The 19,656-nt window shown below is 35.2% G+C and overlaps 1 protein-coding gene across 2 annotated transcripts in view; it reads right to left on the bottom strand.

Annotated features, from left to right (window-relative positions):
* CRB1 (crumbs cell polarity complex component 1) overlaps positions 1-19,656 on the bottom strand; it is a 266,744-nt gene that overhangs the window by 28,641 nt on the left and 218,447 nt on the right. For both annotated transcript variants that reach the window (XR_012489048.1, XM_074308671.1), the window contains exons 8-11: positions 19,450-19,615; positions 15,068-15,974; positions 10,907-11,035; positions 7,862-7,988 (exon numbers count right to left, since the gene is read on the bottom strand). Coding sequence is in view for 1 of the 2 variants with exons in the window: in XM_074308671.1 (XP_074164772.1) it covers positions 7,862-7,988; positions 10,907-11,035; positions 15,068-15,974; positions 19,450-19,615 (1,329 nt within the window). In the remaining variant the exon portion in view is untranslated. The remainder of the gene's footprint in view (positions 1-7,861; positions 7,989-10,906; positions 11,036-15,067; positions 15,975-19,449; positions 19,616-19,656) is intronic.

The following is a 19,656-nucleotide window of genomic DNA, read 5'->3' as shown; positions in this document are numbered from 1 at the left end:
TGTTATATTTGAGGGAACACATTTTGAAGAATGATTTTGGCTATTATTGCAGAGATATTGCCCGTGTAACTTAGCTCCCATTCAGCATTTAGTAGTAAACAACTTTTGATGTATTGAAGCAGGCAAACTTCTTCTATGGAAACAAATGTAACAACATTTATTTTTAAAAGGCATAATTCAAAATTCTGACTAAAAACAAATCAAAGGCTAGATATCATTGGTATCTGATATATAGCACTTTAAGGTTTGATGACTCTATATATATTATCTCATTTTAACTCTACAAGCACACTGAAGTGAATGTTACCTCTCCTACTTTATAGGAAAGGGAAGGGGAGAAGACTATAAGATTAAGCACCTACTGTATTAAATGCTTTATAAATATTTTATTTTCATAACCTTGGGAGGTAAGTTACTATTATTTCCATTTTATAGTTGAAAACACTGAGGCAGGCAAGAGTTAAATGACTTGCCCAGAGTCATGCAATAACTAAATGTTTGAAGTTGAATTTGAATTAGTTTCCCAGACTCCAGACACAGCACTATTCAGCTGCTTCTAAAATGACAAATTCAAGGTTCAGAGTTATGTGACTTATTCTTAGGGAACTTGTGAGTGTCAAGCATAATTCAAATTCACTTCATCCTAACTCCATATGCAACACTTTACCCATTATTCTAGTTACTAGCCCAGTGAAAAAAACAAAAAAACAAAAAAACAAACAAAAAAAGCCTTATCTCTTAGTCACAGCTTCCAAAAAAAACCCATGAAACTCTGTAATTCAATACAATGACTTCAGTGGAAATTCTTTGACTTAGTTCTATTTGAGTTTTGACTATTTTTCTAATTAGGGGCATTTTCTCACCTAATTTAAGAAAAAAATGCACCACTGCATTTGAATAAAATATCCCAAGATGCCCTGAATTATTTGGACACCAACTGTGTAATAGGTTGTGAAGTATTCATCTCAAGATTTGCTGGAGACTGCATTGTAAATTACAAGAGTGAGAAATAACAAACCCAACCTTGCTCTCCATGATAAAGATGCTGTTCAGATGCTAAGTAGAGCAGATTTGATTGTGTTAGATTTTCTTTTCCTGAGAAAGCAGCATGATAAATCAGTACATCTAAAAATACATTCTTGGGGAAATTTCTCATTCTCCAACATTTCTTTATCATAAAGTATAGTTCAAAGTGATAACAATCACACTTGATCAGTCCAGTCACTTTAAATTTCTAGTAAATCACTGGTTAATCTTAATCAAGTCACTCAATGTGATCTGGAAATACAGAGACCATTATTTGCCTTTTGTCATAAAGACAAAGTCAAATAACAGATGAAGCAAACATAAGGCATTTTATAAACACAAAGAACCTTAGAATCCCTTATTAATTATAATATAATCTTAGCTTTAGATGGGACATTAGGGAACATGTAGTATAGTCTCCTATTCAACTGAGAAATATTTTTGTAGTATTCCTGATAGTTACCCATTCTCTAGGTAATGTACACCTCCAGTAACTGAAAACTCCCTAATTTATGAAGAGTCCATTCCATTGTGTATAACTCATTCTTAGATAGTGATGAGGTCATGGATCACTGGGATTTGCAGAAAATCTGAAATAATGATAAAATTACTCCCTGAGGAAAGCAGGGAAAGGCACTGATGGGGATTAGTTCAACTTTAGAGTTCTATCTTCTGTGGAGGTTGCCCCACCTTGCTGTGTTCAGTCAGAATCCAACTTATGGCAAAACTCTGAGGTTAAATTTTCCCTATAAATCTGTCTATGACCCATGCCATTTTTGCTGTATAACTTTTGTGTTGAGCCTGTAAGAGTGTTCTGTCTCCTCCTTCTTCCCCCATGTCTCATAATGTCTTTCCTCTCATCCCACCAACATGCCTTTTGTGTCTTTCATTTTCTTATATCTAATTATTTTAGATTGCTAAGTCCCTCTATAAATTTAGCCTGTCAATCAATGACATATTTACATTGCTTGATATATTCCTTTAATGGGTTCTTCCAAACTCCTTTCCTTGGTAAACCTATTGCTCTCCCAAATCTCTTTCATAGTTACCATTTCTGATATCTATTTTGCCTCTTCATTTTGTTTATAACTTCTTCTCATAAATAAACTTACCTCGTGCCAAAGAGAATGGCCATTGTGAATTTTTCACATGACAAAATCCCAACATTTGGTGCCATTTGTTATCTTGATTTTCATCATTTGGTGTTATATCTTAAACACATCAATAGTGTTTCCTTTTAATGAGCCCAAAGTTAATAGCCCCAATCTGACCTAATTCTACTCTGTAGGGATAAGTTGACTAAGTTTCCTCTTCCACAGGGCATTTTTATAGTCCTATATGAAGTGTTGGATTGTAGACAAGAGAGAGTTGGGCTCAAATTCCACACAAGGCATTTACTTGATTTCTCTAAGGCTCAGTTTCTTCATCCATTCAAGGTGAGGAAATTATATTGTGAGGACAAGAAAAATGCTTTTCAAACTGAGTTTTATGTCAATATCAATTTTTAGTACTACCATAATGATTTCTCATTTCTCTTTGAGGATTCACAGCCCTATTCTCTCTACTCATCTCTCATATGGAATGATTGTCAAACTCATCCCTGGTCTCTACCTTCTCAACAAACCCTATTTTAACAATAATCCTAATAAAATGTGGCACCCCAAAATGGACACCTTATTCCAGAGGTGTTCTGATAATAGCAACAATAAATACTCACTTGTGTAGTATTTTGAGGTTTACAAAATATATTCTCATTTGGTCCCCAAAACAGTACCTAGATCCCAAGTTATTCAACTGTGAGTTGTGACCCATATGAGGTCTTATAATTACATTTGAGGATTGTGAAATTATGATTTATTAGTAAATACATGATTTGTATACCTATTTAATGTACCTATATAACCGGGGTCATGTAAAAATGTCTCAGGCAACAAGGAATTGCAAGTAGAAAAGGTTTAAGAAGCCCTAATTAGAGTACAATGGAACTTGTCCTCTTTTTGATCTAGAAACTATGTTTCTTGATACAGTCTAATTATTGCTATGAGGGGAGGGAGCAGAATTATTATGGTGGCTCATGTTAAAAGTTTTAAGTCTTTTTCTATTCCAAAGTCAGAGCCCTTTAATACTATAATCATATGGTTGATTTACTTATTCCAAATATAGGTTTTCACATTTATCTCTTTTTCAAATTTCATCTTATACATTCAGTCCATCATTCCAGATACCAATATTATCTTAAATCCTTATTCTGTCATCCAATGGCTATCTTTTTCAGCTTTGTACTATTCACATATTTATTTAACATAATTTTAACATTAACATGTCTTCATACAAATCAGGATAACATTTTTGTACATTACTTGATCAAGGACAAGAAGTCGAGCATCACCACTAGACACTTTTCTACAATTTGAATTTGGTTGATTAACTGACATTCTTTGAGCATGGACTTAACTAATTATGGATCCAACTATTTGTTATTTTCCCCTCTCCCTAGGATATCCTCATTTTTTCTCTTTACTTGCTGAATTCCTAACCATCCTTTAGAATCCAACTTGTGTAGAGACCTTTGTCATGACAATTCCATGACTCTAACCTACAGCAATAAGAATCTTTTCAGATCAGACTTCATACACCAATTTGTTTTCTACCTCTTTAAAGTACTTATGTTATAACATTGTGCATTATAGCTACATATGTTGGTGTGCTACCTTTTTAAATAGAGAGCAATCTTCCTGCATCAAGAAGTTTTGGCTGAAATATCTCTTTCTTAATCCCTAGAATAGTATATTATATACAATAGAAACTTAAAATATCTGTCAAAGGATAAATAAAAATGCATTGACTCATAGAAATATTTTTAAAAGAATGAAACATGAGAAATCTCTTAGTCTTTCCCTATCGATCCAATCTCCTAATCAAAAGGATTAATTTTTCAGACAGTCACACTTTTCCAGAGAAGGATAACATTTGTTTACAAATGCCATAGCTTTAACATAGACTCTGAAGTAAACATCAGAGAGAGAGTTATAAATGACCTTTGTAAAAACTTTAAAAAATTCAAAATAGATGGTTACAAATATATGCCAAGGACAAAGTTACCTATTAAGAAGAAAGGCTGCATTTTCTTCATTAGCTTCTAACTAATATCATTGTAATCTTGAACTCTTGTCTTTCATTTTTACAATAAAAACTTATGTTTTTCTTCAGACTACCAAATCTCTTAATTAAAGATATTTAATTTTACATTAAAAGTAAAAACAAATTTAAAAACCTGCTTAAGAATTTTGAATGGTGATATTCCTTTAGAATATCAAACCATTTGCTTTCATGTCTCTTTGTTCCCTGACACAGATTTCTCACCTGTTTATTTTTCACCAGGGTGATGATACCTTCCAGATTAACAGGCTAAAGAAGCACATCCATATATAGATTGCATATGGTAGTTGAATTGTAAGTAGAATAAATGTATATACTTTGTAGTATAACAGAAAAGTTCAGAACTTTAGTACAAAAGGGTTGGGGAATGTTTCCAAAAGAAGTTTGTTTTGAGAGATAAGAGGAATAAGATGATAGAGAAAGTATAAGTAAGTTAATGATTAGAATAAATAAGAATTTGATGTATCCTAAAATTCTCCAGATAAAAGGAGAAAGAAGGAAAAAAAGAGAAGGATAAGGGAAATATATACCCAATGTTTATAGAGCATATTGACAATGGTTTCCTTGGGTGCTTCATTATTGAAACTTAACTATAGAAAAATATAAAGGACAGAAGTATAAGGTCTCATGCATCAGTGTGATATGTTGTGCTTAGGTTCTTTTAGAGCATGGCATTTAAAGCAAATGAAGACAAAATCACACAGAAGTGAGAGGTAGAAGACACAGTAGAGACAAAGATAGAGGTTTATTTAATGTAAAAAAGTGAGAAAACTATGATCACAAATAACATGATAAAGAATACAAAAATACAAAGAAAGGACAACATTTAAAAAATGGATGTTTCAGGATGACAAAGCTTTAGAAAATAAGGAAATTAATTTATAATCATAGCAAAGATATGGCATTGGTGTTGTACATACAGAGAAAGTATGAATGATCATCTAATTGTATCATATATTAAATGTCATAAACTGGATTATATAGTATATGATCTTATGTACTACTTTAACATCATAAATTACTCATTAATAATTGCTATATTGATGGAATCTTTATATATTTGAAGTCTTCAGCTATGGCCAGTTTCTTATCTGATCCAAAATTGTACTAGAATGGTTGATGGGGAGCATCTTTACCCCAATTCCCTTGTCATACAGTATCAGATTAGAAGAAATCATCTGACACTGTAGCAACTAAGGAAAGTGGATACTTTGAATATAGAGTATAGAAAGTAAAGACTTTGAGACATGGCTCCTCTCATGAAATAATTGACATGTCTCTACATGACATGTACTTGCAGTATGAAATCTAATTGCTATAGAAAAATAAAATTAGCTATCTTTATCCTAAGTTTATTCCAATTAAAATTAACCCCTTGAATAGAAGGGTTACTACTCGGATATCAACTTTTAGAGTTACCTTTGTTAAATGTCCCAAGAGAGGGATTCATGACATGAATGCTTAGATATGAAGAATAATATATATAGAGAGATAAATGTGAGCTTTACTCTGATCCTTTCCACTAGAAAATAGCATTTTAAAAACATCTTTAATTATACAAACATTAAGAATTGCCTAGTTCATGTTTTTACTCTCATGTTTTCAAACTAATGCATGTTTTTAAAAATGATGTTATTGTTATCTTAGCAACTAAATTAAATGTATCAAAATAGAAACAAAACTTACTTTTAAATATGCACAAATATTTGTGTTAGTTATTAGTGTGTATCAGGTAGCTGTTATTGTCTTCTTTTCTAAGGCTTTAGATACTCTGTATCTGTCATGAATGCACCAATTTATGTATATGCTATTTTATCACATACAAAGGAAAATTCTTTATTTTTTCTTCATATAGTCAGTACTTATCCCCATGCCTAGCACAGAGTAAATGTTTAATAAACACTAACTGATTGATTCATTGGTTTAGTGGATAGACTGCTAGATTTGGAGTCAGGAGGACCTGAAGTTGAATGGGGCCTGACACTTGCTGAGTGTGTGACCTAAACAAGTCATCTAACTTCTTGCAGCCTCAGCTTTCTCACCTATAAAATAAGGAGAATAACAGCAGCTATCTCACTGAGGTTTTGTAAGGTTCCAATGAAAAAAACAGATATAAAATACTTTGTTATTCTCAAAGTGCTATATAAATGTTGCCTATTACCTATTGCAGAGCAAAAATTGCCAGGCCGAAGGGAGTTACAAAAATAGTAGTGAATAAAATTTCCTCCAATGACTATTTTTACATACTATAAAGTAACATATTAAACAATACACAGTAGTATTATTACTATATCTTATTTTTATATGTACTATGCCAATCCATAATTTTCCAATGGAAATATCATTGGTGGGGTAGTGAATGTGTATAATCAAGTGTAAAATGTATTTTCATGGTGAAAAGGTTTCTACTTCTTATATCCTTTCAAATAACTGGCTCTATAGAACATTTTTTAAAAGTTGCAAAAAAAGGTAAAAAAAAAAGATCTTGTCATCTGAGATGCTATTTGACCCCTCTGTGTATATAAACTATATATAACTAATGTATGATTTGGTTTGTAATGAGGTTCATCGAGAGATATCTTAATGACCCCCCAAATACATAAATCCAAGAAAGAAGTCTTCTCTTTGAAATAATAGTATAGGAAATAAGGGGCTGCTTAGCCCAACTTTTTATTTAAGAAAGAAATGTTTTATAGATCAGGAATAAAATTGTACTAGGTATAATTTGTTCTATTAAAAATAAATGTATTCAAAAATATACACTAAATTGTCCACAACTTGGAATTTCCTAGTGCTAGTGTCTTGTTGTTAATCATTTTCATTCTCTCTCTCTCTGTCTCTCCCTCTCTCCCTCCCTCCCTCTCCCTCTCCCTCTCTTTCACACACACACACACACACACACACACACACACACACACACACACACACACTCATACACATCCTTTCTCCTTTCTCTCATATATATATATGTGCATATAGATAGATTATGATATTTATATATACACACACATGCACATATATGCATCTTATCATAATGAGGTAGGACAACTTTTTTATGTAGTTCTGTATAACCACATGGATGGGAGGCAAAAGTAGTTCAATCATTAACTTTCAAATTTAGACCATCCTGTCATAAAGGATAGACCCTAGTGAAGTAATATAAAAAAACAGTAGAGAGAGAGCAGTAAATTTAGGCGAATCGTAATATAAATTTAGCTACAGAAATAAATAGGAGAGCAGGGACCCCTCTTCTCACTGTCACACTGAACAATCCATCATTACTTGATTCATAATGGCAGCCATACCCAGCCCACTTGTGTGAAAAGCTTCTAAATACTAGAGATTTTTTGCTAATAAGGCTCAAAGTTATCAAAAGGAAATGCATTATATACATATGAAATGCTAGCATAAACTTCAAAACTGCCTTTAGAATTATTTAAAACTCAGCTTTCTAAGTTTTGTAAATTCTAAAGCTGACTTTCCCACCCAAGGAAGGTATTGATTATTAAGTTTCAATGGATCATAAATTAGAGAATGTTGTTTGATACTCTCAGTCTTCTTCCTGTTCACCCCATTCAATAACTGGATCATCATCCATTCGAAGAATAAGGTAAGAGAGAAGCTGAAAGAGATTCTGCCACAATAAAAGAGAGACATAGAAGGAGAGGTCGCTTACATCTAGCTCACAGCGCTCGCCGGCAAAGTTTCCATCACAGTTGCATTGAAATGTGTTGAGCAGGTTCTGGCACAGGCCTCCATTTAAGCAGGGATCAGAGTCACACTCATTGATGTCCTTTTCACACCTCAAAAAGCAAACAGAGATATCCCATCCCCAACTTGTTGAAAGAACTTATTGAGAAATCTTGACTTGAGTATTTCAATAGTCCTCAGAACAAAATCTTATCCACCAGCTGTCATGCAATGTGAGGAAAACACCCTTTAAAATTTTTCTATCAAACCTCTTGTTCAGAGTAAAGAAAGTATATCCTCAAAAAAATTGTCTTCACTTAGCTAGAATGAATTAAACAGGTGAATGCTTTTGGAATCCAACTGAGAAGCTGGGGCAATGTAAAACCTAGTTTCTCCCTGGAGAGTATTAGTGTGTTTTTCCCACCTTATAAAAGTTATGTTTATTAGGGACATGTGAGAACCATAAGAGAGGGGATAGTGTTGCTATATCAGAGGCAGTTGAATGAATACAGCCAAGGTTCTAACCAACAGTGCCCCCATTTACATCATCTGTGACGGTGCTAGTGTGCTAAGTAAGAAATCCAACTAAAATATTGAAAAGGTTCATTTTTAGAAGGTTTGTGATTTTGTTTTCATTCTGCACTCCAGAGAAAAGGGCAAAGTAGACTGGGAATGTCCTCTAACAGGGAATACAGCTGTGCTTCAGGTACTAGACTCTTCTCCAGCATTTCAGGAAGTTTCTCTGCCATATAAGAGCATAATCCCCAGAAGGAAACATTATTTCAAGACCTAGCGAGAACTTTTTTTTTGGAATTTTGGTGACAAGATAACACTGCTAATTTGTTTTGTCTTTAATCAGGAATTTGTCCATGAACTTAGAAAATTCTCAGTGTGGCCAAATTGTACTGTTTCAATATTCACATTAAATCTCATTTAAATAGGATTTGGCATTATAGGTGAGAAAGATGCTTATAATAGACAAGCATGGTTTGTAAAGCAGACTTCTTTGGACTGTTGATGAATAGAGTGGTAGGTAAGGGAGAAGGAGGAAGAAAAATCAGTATATTCCAAGAAAAACATACCCTTGCCCCTACAGATACCTTACATGCTTAAGAAATTTTGTTTTCCTTTTTTGGCATAGGCTTCTGGGCTGGAAGGAGTCTTCTTTGATTAGATCTGAGCTAAATTTTACAACTTATCAGGCTCTGCCAAAGCACTCTCTGTACCGGGTGGGCAGGAGTGTTCCATTTCATCCATCATTCACAACCTGCTGGGCTGATTTTGTCAAGTATGGGATTTAACCAGTCAACAGAGGAGACACATTTTCAGTTGAAAGTTTTTCAACATCTTTGGGGGCTTTATGAGTTATATCCATTAGGCCTTGGGATACTGCTATAACATTTCCTTGGATTTCTCTAGCTTCTCTCTCTACCTATCTATGCACTTCCCCCCATCCCCTTTTCTTTATGTTGCTATTTTAATGAAGATAGGGAGGCTAACTAGTTGGTGGAAATGAAAATAAATAAATCTATTCACATCTGGTGAATTATCTAATGATGGGAAAGGATTTTGGAAGCATGGAAAGTATTAAGTGCTTGCTGCTTTGGAAATCAGTTTGCTGAGAGGAAGTTTATTCAGATGATTCCTCTATCTTCCCCATTACTTTTGTGGGAAATATCACCCTGTCCCTAGAAATTTTTCATGTTAAAAATTCAACTTTAATTCCTGGATTTTTTTTGGAATGTATAAATGTAGAACAATTTTTAAAAGGATCCCTTTATATTAAATAGTAACCGTGTGTGAGAATAGGAGGAAAAATAACATACCCCATAGCTCTGGATCATTCATAAGGGCATAAATGGCCTTTAAAAAGTATGTCATAAAATCAGAATCATGTAAGAAGCAAAAGCTCAGATAATTACAGAGATGATACCAAACTTAGAGCTGAGGACTAGTTGCAGCATTGGGGAGCTATAATAAGTTAGAGGCCAACTGAGCAGTCTCTAGCAGTTAATGTGATGTGTGACATTGATTGGTGTGTACAGAATGTCTAAAGTGAGGAACAAAAACTATGGAAAGTAGGAATGTGGCTTAGGGCCATAGCCTGCTGTATCTATGCTCAGTAAATGGATGGATTCCTGTGCTTGGCAACATCAACAGAAGCTGTGTTGTATGGCAAAGGCTAGATTTACCCCTAAGGGACCCCACCAGCCAAAATAAAGGAATGCCTCCAGTCTGCCTACTGTTTGGCAGAAATAAGGACATTATGGCCATGTCTGGCCCAGAGTAAGTGGCTAAAAAGTGAAAAATATAGGCAAGCTATTTGTGCTTTATGCACCCCTTTCCCACCAAATACATTTACCCGATCCCAACCTGACTTTGGAGCTAGCTGTATGGGATTGGCCAGATGATGGCTTTTCTTTGAATATCCCCAATAAGTGAGTGTATTCATCTGTCTGCCTCTGACACCACTAAATGAAGAATGTTGAGGGCCTTGGATGCCAGCTCTGTGGGTAAAGGGAGGATAAAAAGATAGGATGTTATTGCTGGGCTTCTGGATATCTTGGCAAGCTGATGGTTTAGCCCTTTTTTCTTGTGCACTGTTTAATTTTAAATTGATAGAAACCTCATTTTTGCCATGTTTGGAATTCTTGTGATAGTTCCATGGAGCCAGGAGCATTTATATGCTGTGGGAGGAGCGAGAAGTATTGGTTTCATGGAGGTGGGGATAAATAACCTTTGGAATTTTTATCAGTTACGTTTTCCTGTTAAGGTCTCTAATTAACAAATTCGAATACCACTGTGCTTACATTTCAGGTCACCCTGTCTCTGTCTCTCCTAGAACCATATTAAAATTCTAGAATTCTGAATGTCTGCATCTATATAGAGTTTTCCTTTGGGGACTGAAATAAGAAGAAATCAGTTAGGATGGAAGGAGGGAAGGGAAGCATTGGAGCAGGAAGGAGCTCAGATCATCTAGTTGAATTCTCTCCCCCAGCATGAATTTTAGTCAACTCCTGAGGTGGCTCACCATTGTCCAGTAAAACCTGGCCGGCACACGCATTTTAAATCGCCCTGGAGCTCTGTGCAGTTGCTGTGATTGTAGCAAGTGAGGTTTCTTCTCTCATTCCCACAGACTGTCATCGGTAATCTGGTTTGTCTAGAGAGATAAGAGTGACAGTCACAGATGTTCATCTTGTTCATTTCATTGAAGAAAACTTCTTTTTTTTTTTCTTCTCCAAAAGTTCCTACGTGGAGCGATCTCCTGGCTAATTAAGAACACAGACTGACTTAACTCCAAATGTTTAAACGCTCAGTATTACACATGAGTTACTTTCCCCACTAAATGAGGCTCGGCAGGGGGCTGCAGCAGGAGTGACCATCCATCTTCCGTGTCTACACAGTTTTCTTGTAGGAGACAAGATCTATGCTATAGTGTGGCTATAAATTTGGAATCGGAAAGGAACTTACTATATTTGCTGCTGCCTGCCTAATAAATCACCCAAAGCAATAGGAAAAAAAAAAAAAAAAAAAGCACATCTCTCAAAGGCCAGGAAAACCAGGACAGGAGTCTGGTACCAAATCACCCAAGTGACTTGGCTGTTGGCTTTCAGAATTGACCTCCCCTTGCCCTGCCAGCCCTTGTTGCTCCCTATCTAATAATTCATAGCAAAGCAGAACTCGGGCCAAATTCTCTCCAAGATGTTTGTACAAAGAACAGAATGGGAACTGCTCCTAGATCTAGTATAGCCATTTTGGATGGCAATCAGGCTGTGTACATGATGGAATCCATTTAAGATTCCAGAATATAGCTCCAGGACGATGAACTGAAGGTTGTCAATGTTTTGTTTTTGTTTTTGTCTTTTTTTCCCAATAAAATCTTATCCTGTAAAAGCTCTGTATTTTAGATTTTACATGAGATATTTGCTCAATATTTCATGTATACAAACGATAGGGAAATTTATGTGAAAGGGGTGTGGAAGGGTAGGAGAAGGGGATGGACCCAATCACAGAAACCAATCCATTTGATTGGTAATCTGGTCCAATCTCTGTCTTTTACAGATGAGGGAACTGAGGTCCAGGAAGGTTGTGAACTTGTCCAGAATTCCATAGTATATAGACTTCTAGTTGGAATTAGTATTAAATATTTGAACTCGGTCCTTGAACTCTGGAGGTGGTGCTTTTAAGTGTATCAGAGAGGGGTGTCTTGTTGAAAAGTCAATAATCTCAACTATCCTCTACTGTGACGTTCTAGTGTGATGGGGATACGAAGGCAAATAAGTAGCTATCTTTGCATACGTGGATATAAATGCATTGATATGGTAATATCAATTACATTTTATAGGACACTTGAGAAGTTTTTTACTACCTCTAAAATCAAATAGAAAGTCTTGTTATTTAAAACTTTCACAAGATGGCCCCTTCCCCATTTCTACCTTACTTTATGTGAATTCTTCCATAGGCTCTCTGATCTGGCTACTGGATCACATACAGTCCTTGTATGTGACACTTCATCTCCTCTCTCTGTGACATTATTTTTGTTGTTCTCCATGTCTAGAATTCTCTTCCTGTCCTTTTGTCCCCTCCTTGCTCACATTGTTTCCTTTAAGATTTCCTTCCTTTAAGATTGGATTCATATTCTACTTTCTGCTGAAGACTCTCCTCTCCATCCCCTATTGTTTTTATCTGAAATTACCTTCCATCTACTATATCATATCTTTTAGGTACCTCATTATTTATATATTTTTCCTTCAATAGAATGGCATATTTTGAGTGCAGGAATAATGTTTTGCCTTTCTTCATATTTCCAGAGCTTAGCAAGAGTGTTTTAACCCTTAATAAATGCTGAATAAAGGAATGTTGACTGACTTACATAACATATCTGTGATTTCATTGGTGCAAGGGTACACGGCCCAAATTACCTATTTATAATTTGATTAAAAATCTTAGAGAGAGGATCTAATTGTTGCATAACCAATTAATATCAGAGAGAGGATTTGAATGCACTTTTTTCCTCCAAGTCTAGAATTTTATTCACTATACCAAAGTGCCTCTTTAATAAAAACTTATATTTGCATTATCAGTTTCTCAAGTGTTTTCCCATCCAGTTTCATTTAATGACTCTTATTAGAAATGGGATACATGTGAATTCCCATTTTGTAGATCTGAAAATTAGGGAAAGAGATCTTGGTGAAGTGATTTGCCTAAGATCATATATCTAGTAAATGGAAAAGTTAGGAAGTTTCATAAACTTGTTATTGCTCTAGGATAAAATAAAAATTCCTCTTTTGGGCATATAAAGCCCTTCTTAACTGGGCTCCAGTCTATTTTTTCCAGACTGATTATATATTATTCTCTACCTCCCCACATATGCTACATTTTAACCAAACTGATCTATTTTCTGTTCCTTATAAATGACAACTTATCTCCCACCTTCATCCTTTTTTTTTTTTTTTTTTTTTTTTTTTGCAAAGGCCCCTTAATCAGGAAGCCTGGTAGAAGATAAATGTTAAGTTACTGTTATTGCTATTGCTATTGCCATTGCTATTGTTGACCAATCAATCAACAAGCATGGACCTGGAACTTTCTATGTTTCAGGCAAAATAATGAGAGTAGCAGAGTCTAGGAAAAGTTTCTTGTAGAAGGTAGATTTTTTTTTCCCTCTTTATCTTTGATTCTTGGAAGCCCTTTAAAGACATCTTCCTAATTCCTGTGATTTCACCACTGCTGTTACTGGTATCATCTGTCCCCAGTTACTTTGCATTTATATTATATATATATATATATACATATATATATATAATTTGTTTATTTGTATAAATATTGCATCCACAAGTAGATTGGGAGTGTATATGTGTATGTATGTGTATGTGTGTGTGTGTGTGTGTGTGTGTGTGTGTGTGTGTGTGTACCCCATGTGCCTTATCTGGCTGGCACATAGTAGACACTTCAGAAATTCTTGTTTAATTGAATTCAATGCAGGTCTAATTCCTAGCCTCAGGCTCATTATCATTTATTAGACTATCTTTACAATACATTGCAATGAAGCCCATTAAGAGAGAGAGAGAGAATGAAACAGCTCACATGGGAGGATCATTCATTTTGCTATGACTATAATCCCTTTGGGCAGGTTGATATATCTATCTGAACATAAACTTATAAGCCAAAACCAGAAATAGATTGTAAACTTCTTGAGAATGAGGAATATCCTAAGTACTGCCCCAGTACTTAAACATAGTAAATGCTCAATAAATGTTGAATAGATACCTTTAATATTTCAAAAATTTTAAACCATGTAAAACATGGAGGATAATTTCCTTGAATGGAAATTTTGAATCAATATAATGTTTTAGGGAAAAAAGTCATTCTTAGGCCATATATATGCAATATAAAGATGGAAGGTTTTTGTTTTGCCTTTACCTTTCTTTGTATCAAGAGATTAGCATAGTTCTTGTCACATAGTTAGAATTTAACAAATTCTTAATTACTTGACTTAGATTATTACCAGAATTGAATATCAACTTAGTGTTTTCTTCAGATTTTTCTAATATCTAATATTCTATGTGAACTGAGAGATACTTTTTTGAATTCTTCCTACTCAGTTTTTTTTTTTTTGTGGCAGAAGCCATGTTTTTTCCTAGTTTTCTAAATATCCTGGGAATATTTTTTTTAATATGGATGGATATTCTAGGTCAGAAGACCTCATGAGCTCCTGTTGATGAGTTCTCATATCCTAACAAAGATAAATGGAGAAATATTCTCCCTTGGTAGTTTGATTGAATTACTGGTTCAGATTGGTAAATTAACTATTATATCATTCCAATAAAGGGCATGGCCAAACTTCAGTGAAGTTGGTCTATAGGAAAATAAATTTAGAATTAAAATAGATATTAAATACCATTGAATCCAAACCTCTCATTTTACAGATGAGTCAATTGTGTTATAGAGTGATTAAGTGACTTATCCAGGATCACAAAAGTAGCTAGTGTCTGAAATGGGATTTGAACACAAGTATTCCTGACAGAAAGAACAGTACTCTAATCACTCTTCTACCTAGCTGCCTATTAACTATTTGCCATAACAGATGAAGAGGACATTGTATGCTCCAGGGATTAGTTTTCTCATTCTAAAAGAGAAAGGATTAAGGTATATGTATTCTAAAGATAAAGTGTCTTCCAATGATAGTACTTACCTGCAGAATTTTCCTGTATAGTTACCCAAACACTGACAAGAATATTTATTGATGCCATCAATACAGGTAGCTCCATTTGCACACTGGTGATTCTCACAGTCATCAATGTTTGTTTCACAATTTACACCCGTGTAGCCAGAATTACACCTGCAAAAGTAGCCTGCAATCCTATCAGAGCAGTTGCCATAAATACAAGGTTTGGAAAAACATTCATCAACATTGATTTCACAGTGTGCCCCTGTCCATCCTTTGGGACACACACAGCCATAAGAGTTATAGAAGTCCTCACAGTTTCCATTATGCAGACAGGGATTAGAACTGCAGGCATCCACCTGGGAGCATCCAATGATGACTGGATTTGTAGATATTCTGAGAAACTGTTCTTCCTGGGGTTTTTTCGTGTGGACAACAGCATTTTCAAAGTAAGAGAGATAAATGCCACTGATTTCCACTGAGCTCAGACATCCATGAAGACCATCCAGATTGTCAAAAGGTTTATCACCCAGATAGATATTTGTCTCTTCCCTTAGAAAGTTGAGGTTCCCAGTGGCCACTAAACTAGTCACAATGGTTGTTTGGTCATCCACCTCCATTCGCCATCGGGACGACTGGGCAAATGGTTCTATCATAGAAAGGAATACCTGGTGCCACATTCCATCACTCACTGGCTGCATACTCCTCAGGCTCAACATATAAAAGCTATTGCCACTTTGTAGTTGAAATACTAATCTAGAATTCTGAATGCTTATAGTAATAAATTCTGGTTCTTTCTCTGCATACAGCAAGATGATATCTGAGTTCCTGGTCCGAAAGCCAAATGTAATATTGGTGAGTTCCCTTGTGATCTTTCCATTGCTTCTGAAAAATATTGTACTCTCCTGCCCATGAAACACAGCATTGGCAATACCTAAGGAAAGAAAATAATACCAGTGTGCTGATCTAGGTTTTGTCAATCAAGGACTCATTAGGCATGATATTGTGGAAAGTCATAGGACTTTAGATTCAAATCCCAGCTATCTTAATATTTTTTTTTGATTTTAGGTAATTGACAATCTCTCAATGATTTCTTTTCATTATATTTAAAATTAAATAGTTGGATTTGATGCCTTCTAATATCCTTCTGAATCATAAATGTACAAGCCCTATGGTACAAATAAAAATAATTTACATAAAACAGTCATGGTCCATACCTCTTATTACAACATTCACAAGACCATTGTGTATAGTTTACTTCAAAGGTTTTTTTTAATCTTAAGTAGTAAAACCTCAAGAATTATTATATAGTCCTCCAAAAATGGTGATATTTATTAGACTTCTAGCTCTGTGCACAACAGCGCAATGCAACAAAAATGGATTAATGCTTCATTTATGGAGCCATAATGAGGTAAAAGAAACCATCTCTATGCAAGGGGCACAAAGGTACCTGCAACTGCAAGAGAGTGAGGGGTATGTTAATAAATGTTTAACACCAACTCTCCAGAAAAGAGCATCTCCAAAACTTTAAAGTAATTTTATTATTATTATTATGTTTTCTCTATTATTTTATTAAGTCTAGATAATCCATAAAACAATCAAGTCCTGACTTATAGTGAGTTATAAATTCAGCTCACACTTAATGAATTGTTTGAAGATAGTTTGAGCTGGCTCCAGCACAGCCCAGGGTGAATATCATATGGGGAGGATTAGCAACTACTGCCCATCACAAGTTATCTGCTGAAGTTGACCGTCCAGTCAAAGGAATACTACAAAAAAAATCCCACATTTTCCCCCACTACTTCTTGCAGCAAATGAACAATTTAACTTAAAGTTCAGTTGGAGCACGCCACTTTTGCACATGGGATCATCACAACTTGTTATTTACTTTATAACCATGATGCTGTGATAGTCAGAGGACCAAGGTACCCAACCTGGTTTTGCTACTTCATCCACGTGTGATTCCAGACAAGTCTCAACCTCATCTCTAACATGTGAGGTTACCCTCTTCTAATGACTTTGGGGTCTCTGTCTAAATCTGAGATTCTATGATACAATCTTCTTTGGCATTTATTACCTTCCTCTAACTCAAACCATTTGGCTGTCATTGGCATACATTTAGCTTAAAATGATAATAGTGGCTTTGTTGAGGTATAAAGGTGGGGTGACTCTAGTGCATTATTCTCTTTGCCAGTGTAGAAAAACAACTGTTCTACTCAGAGCATCCTGGATAATTCAAGAGTTAAGGGAGGACCAGGATCACACAATCAACATCTGGCTGAGGTGGTACTTGAACTCAGGTCTTTCAGGCTCTGCATGTTGACTTTTTAGCTGCCACACCTCTGTCTCATAATTTACAACTGCCTCACAGCAGTCCTTTGATTGCTCCTTCTACCACTTCATGCTTTAAAAAATCTCTGGTTTAAAGCTGCGCAAATACATATAAGAGCTTGAATAAAATCACAATGGGTAAATTAAATCCATGACCATGTATGAACTAAAGTATTAGACTTAATCTCAATGTAGTTTCATTTTTTAAAAGAGCCTATAATGATTGGATCCTAACGTCTTGTAAAATTTGATCTTAGAAAGTAGAAAAGGTGAACTCTAGCATTTGCTCTAACTAAATCCTTCACCTCTCTCAAAGGAAAATGGCATCATGTCTATCCAATTACAGTCTCTCTCTTCTCTGAGTTAAGCCATATATAAAGCCTTTTGACTTAAAACATTTTTGTCTAGATAATTTAGCTGTTTCTCTCACATTTTACATATGTGGGCCTTGCTTCACTATCGCTGTGATTGAAAACCCAAAATACCAACCAAAATTCTATTTTCAAAGGGCATCTCTTCTGGGGATTTCATTACCCGAATCTTAGGTGGCTTTCTGCATTCCACTTTAGCTTGTGAGAAGAATAGGGAGAAATGATATGGACTGAATGATGGTCATTAATTTGGGTCTCTCAGTCTGAGAAATCGTGTGCTTTTTGCAAAGATAACATTAGAGTTCCTTGGATTTTTTGTAGCATGCTATTAGGATTAGGGTTTTATCACTCAGATGTTTCCTTTAAAAAAAAGAAACCAAGATACCAATAATGTTTATTCCAAAATTGAAGAAAAAAATCCTAAAATTAATCCTCTTGCCTCAGGGTAATAGAAACAACTTACTAAAAGCATTGGCAAGTGATAACCAGATTATTTAATAATGCCTGAACCAGACAGGCATTGCCCAATGAATAAATGAAGAGAAATGTTAATTCAGAGAAACCTGTTTTAATTTTTAGCTCACCCCATTTGTCAAAGTCAGAATAACCTTTGTTTCCCAAAGAAGCCCAAAGCAAATTGAATTTTTATCCTGGTATAGACCAGAAGCAGAGGTGGAAACCCAAATTTGCTAATGAGCTTTAACATGCTGATTCTCAAAAGCAGAGATTAGGATCTATTATTGTTATTACTGCTTTATTAAAGAATTAATAAATTTGAAAAAAATTTAAAATAGTAATTAATCTGTTAATTAAGAGAGGCAGAAGTAGCTTGATAGCAGGAGTCTTGGGTACTGGGTACAATCCAACTGTCTTGGACTACCACATCAACTCTCAGCATAAATTTTCTCATTCCTCCAAGTGGGGAAGAGAGGAAGAGATGTTCAAAGAATGGGGCAGCAAAATGGAATTATTATTTTAAATCATTTTTTATAACTTATTGCCTTGTACTGTGTCCTTAGCACCTTGCCTGTCACATAGATAATAAATAAAATAGATAAATACTCATTAACTGACAAACTTATTTTCTGTATGAGGAAACTGATATATATAGAGTTTAAGAAGTTAGCCAAAGTTACATGGGCGGAAGTCAGTGGCGGAAGCAAATCAAATTCTATTCTTCAGGCACAGTAACTACTCAGCACAAACAGGGAGGCTTCAGAGGAGGCTGCTCTCCTTCTTAATCCCTTGCCTATGCCTTCCCCAAGCCTCAGAGCTCCATTATATTATCCAGTGGGGTTAAAGGTGGGGTGAGAAATCTTTCCGACTGCAGGATCACTTTTTCCCCAGTAATTCAGGGAGATTGTAACGTAGGGCTCCTTGGGCTGCATTTTATTTGGGGGAGCAGGGAAGTACAGAAGATTGATTGCCTTTATTTATCAGAAGAGTTAGAGCTAGGATTGCTTCAGAATTATCAAGAGACAGGAGAAGCAGTCAAGGAGGGGGCCTATTTGACTTCCACTTGAATTTGTAGAACCTTGGAATAAGTAGGAAAGAGGGAAGGGGCTTTGGGATTAACTCAAGACTTTTTCTGATACTCATGGTGGGGTACTCTAATTTTTAGCAGACTGTAATTTGATCTGCATTATTTTCATATGAATGTCCTTTTATGATTAATTAGAAAAGAAGGTGTCTTTTAATTATACCTACAATCAAAGCCTCTTGATACCAGCTGACACTGGGATTCAGGTGGACAAGGACTGAGTTCACACCATTTGACTTCTTCACAGGCTTTTCCAGCTGTATTTGGGGGACACGAGCAGGTGAAGTCATCCCAGATGGAATAGCAAACACCTCCATTGTGGCAGGGATTGTACTAGAAGAAAGAAATGGAAAGTAGAAATAATATTATTTTGT

Source organism: Sminthopsis crassicaudata, chromosome 4 (assembly GCF_048593235.1).
Source record: "Sminthopsis crassicaudata isolate SCR6 chromosome 4, ASM4859323v1, whole genome shotgun sequence".
Lineage (NCBI taxonomy): Eukaryota > Metazoa > Chordata > Mammalia > Dasyuromorphia > Dasyuridae > Sminthopsis > Sminthopsis crassicaudata.
Note: the sequence above shows the minus strand (reverse complement) of the source record. Positions and strands in the feature narration are given on the sequence as shown.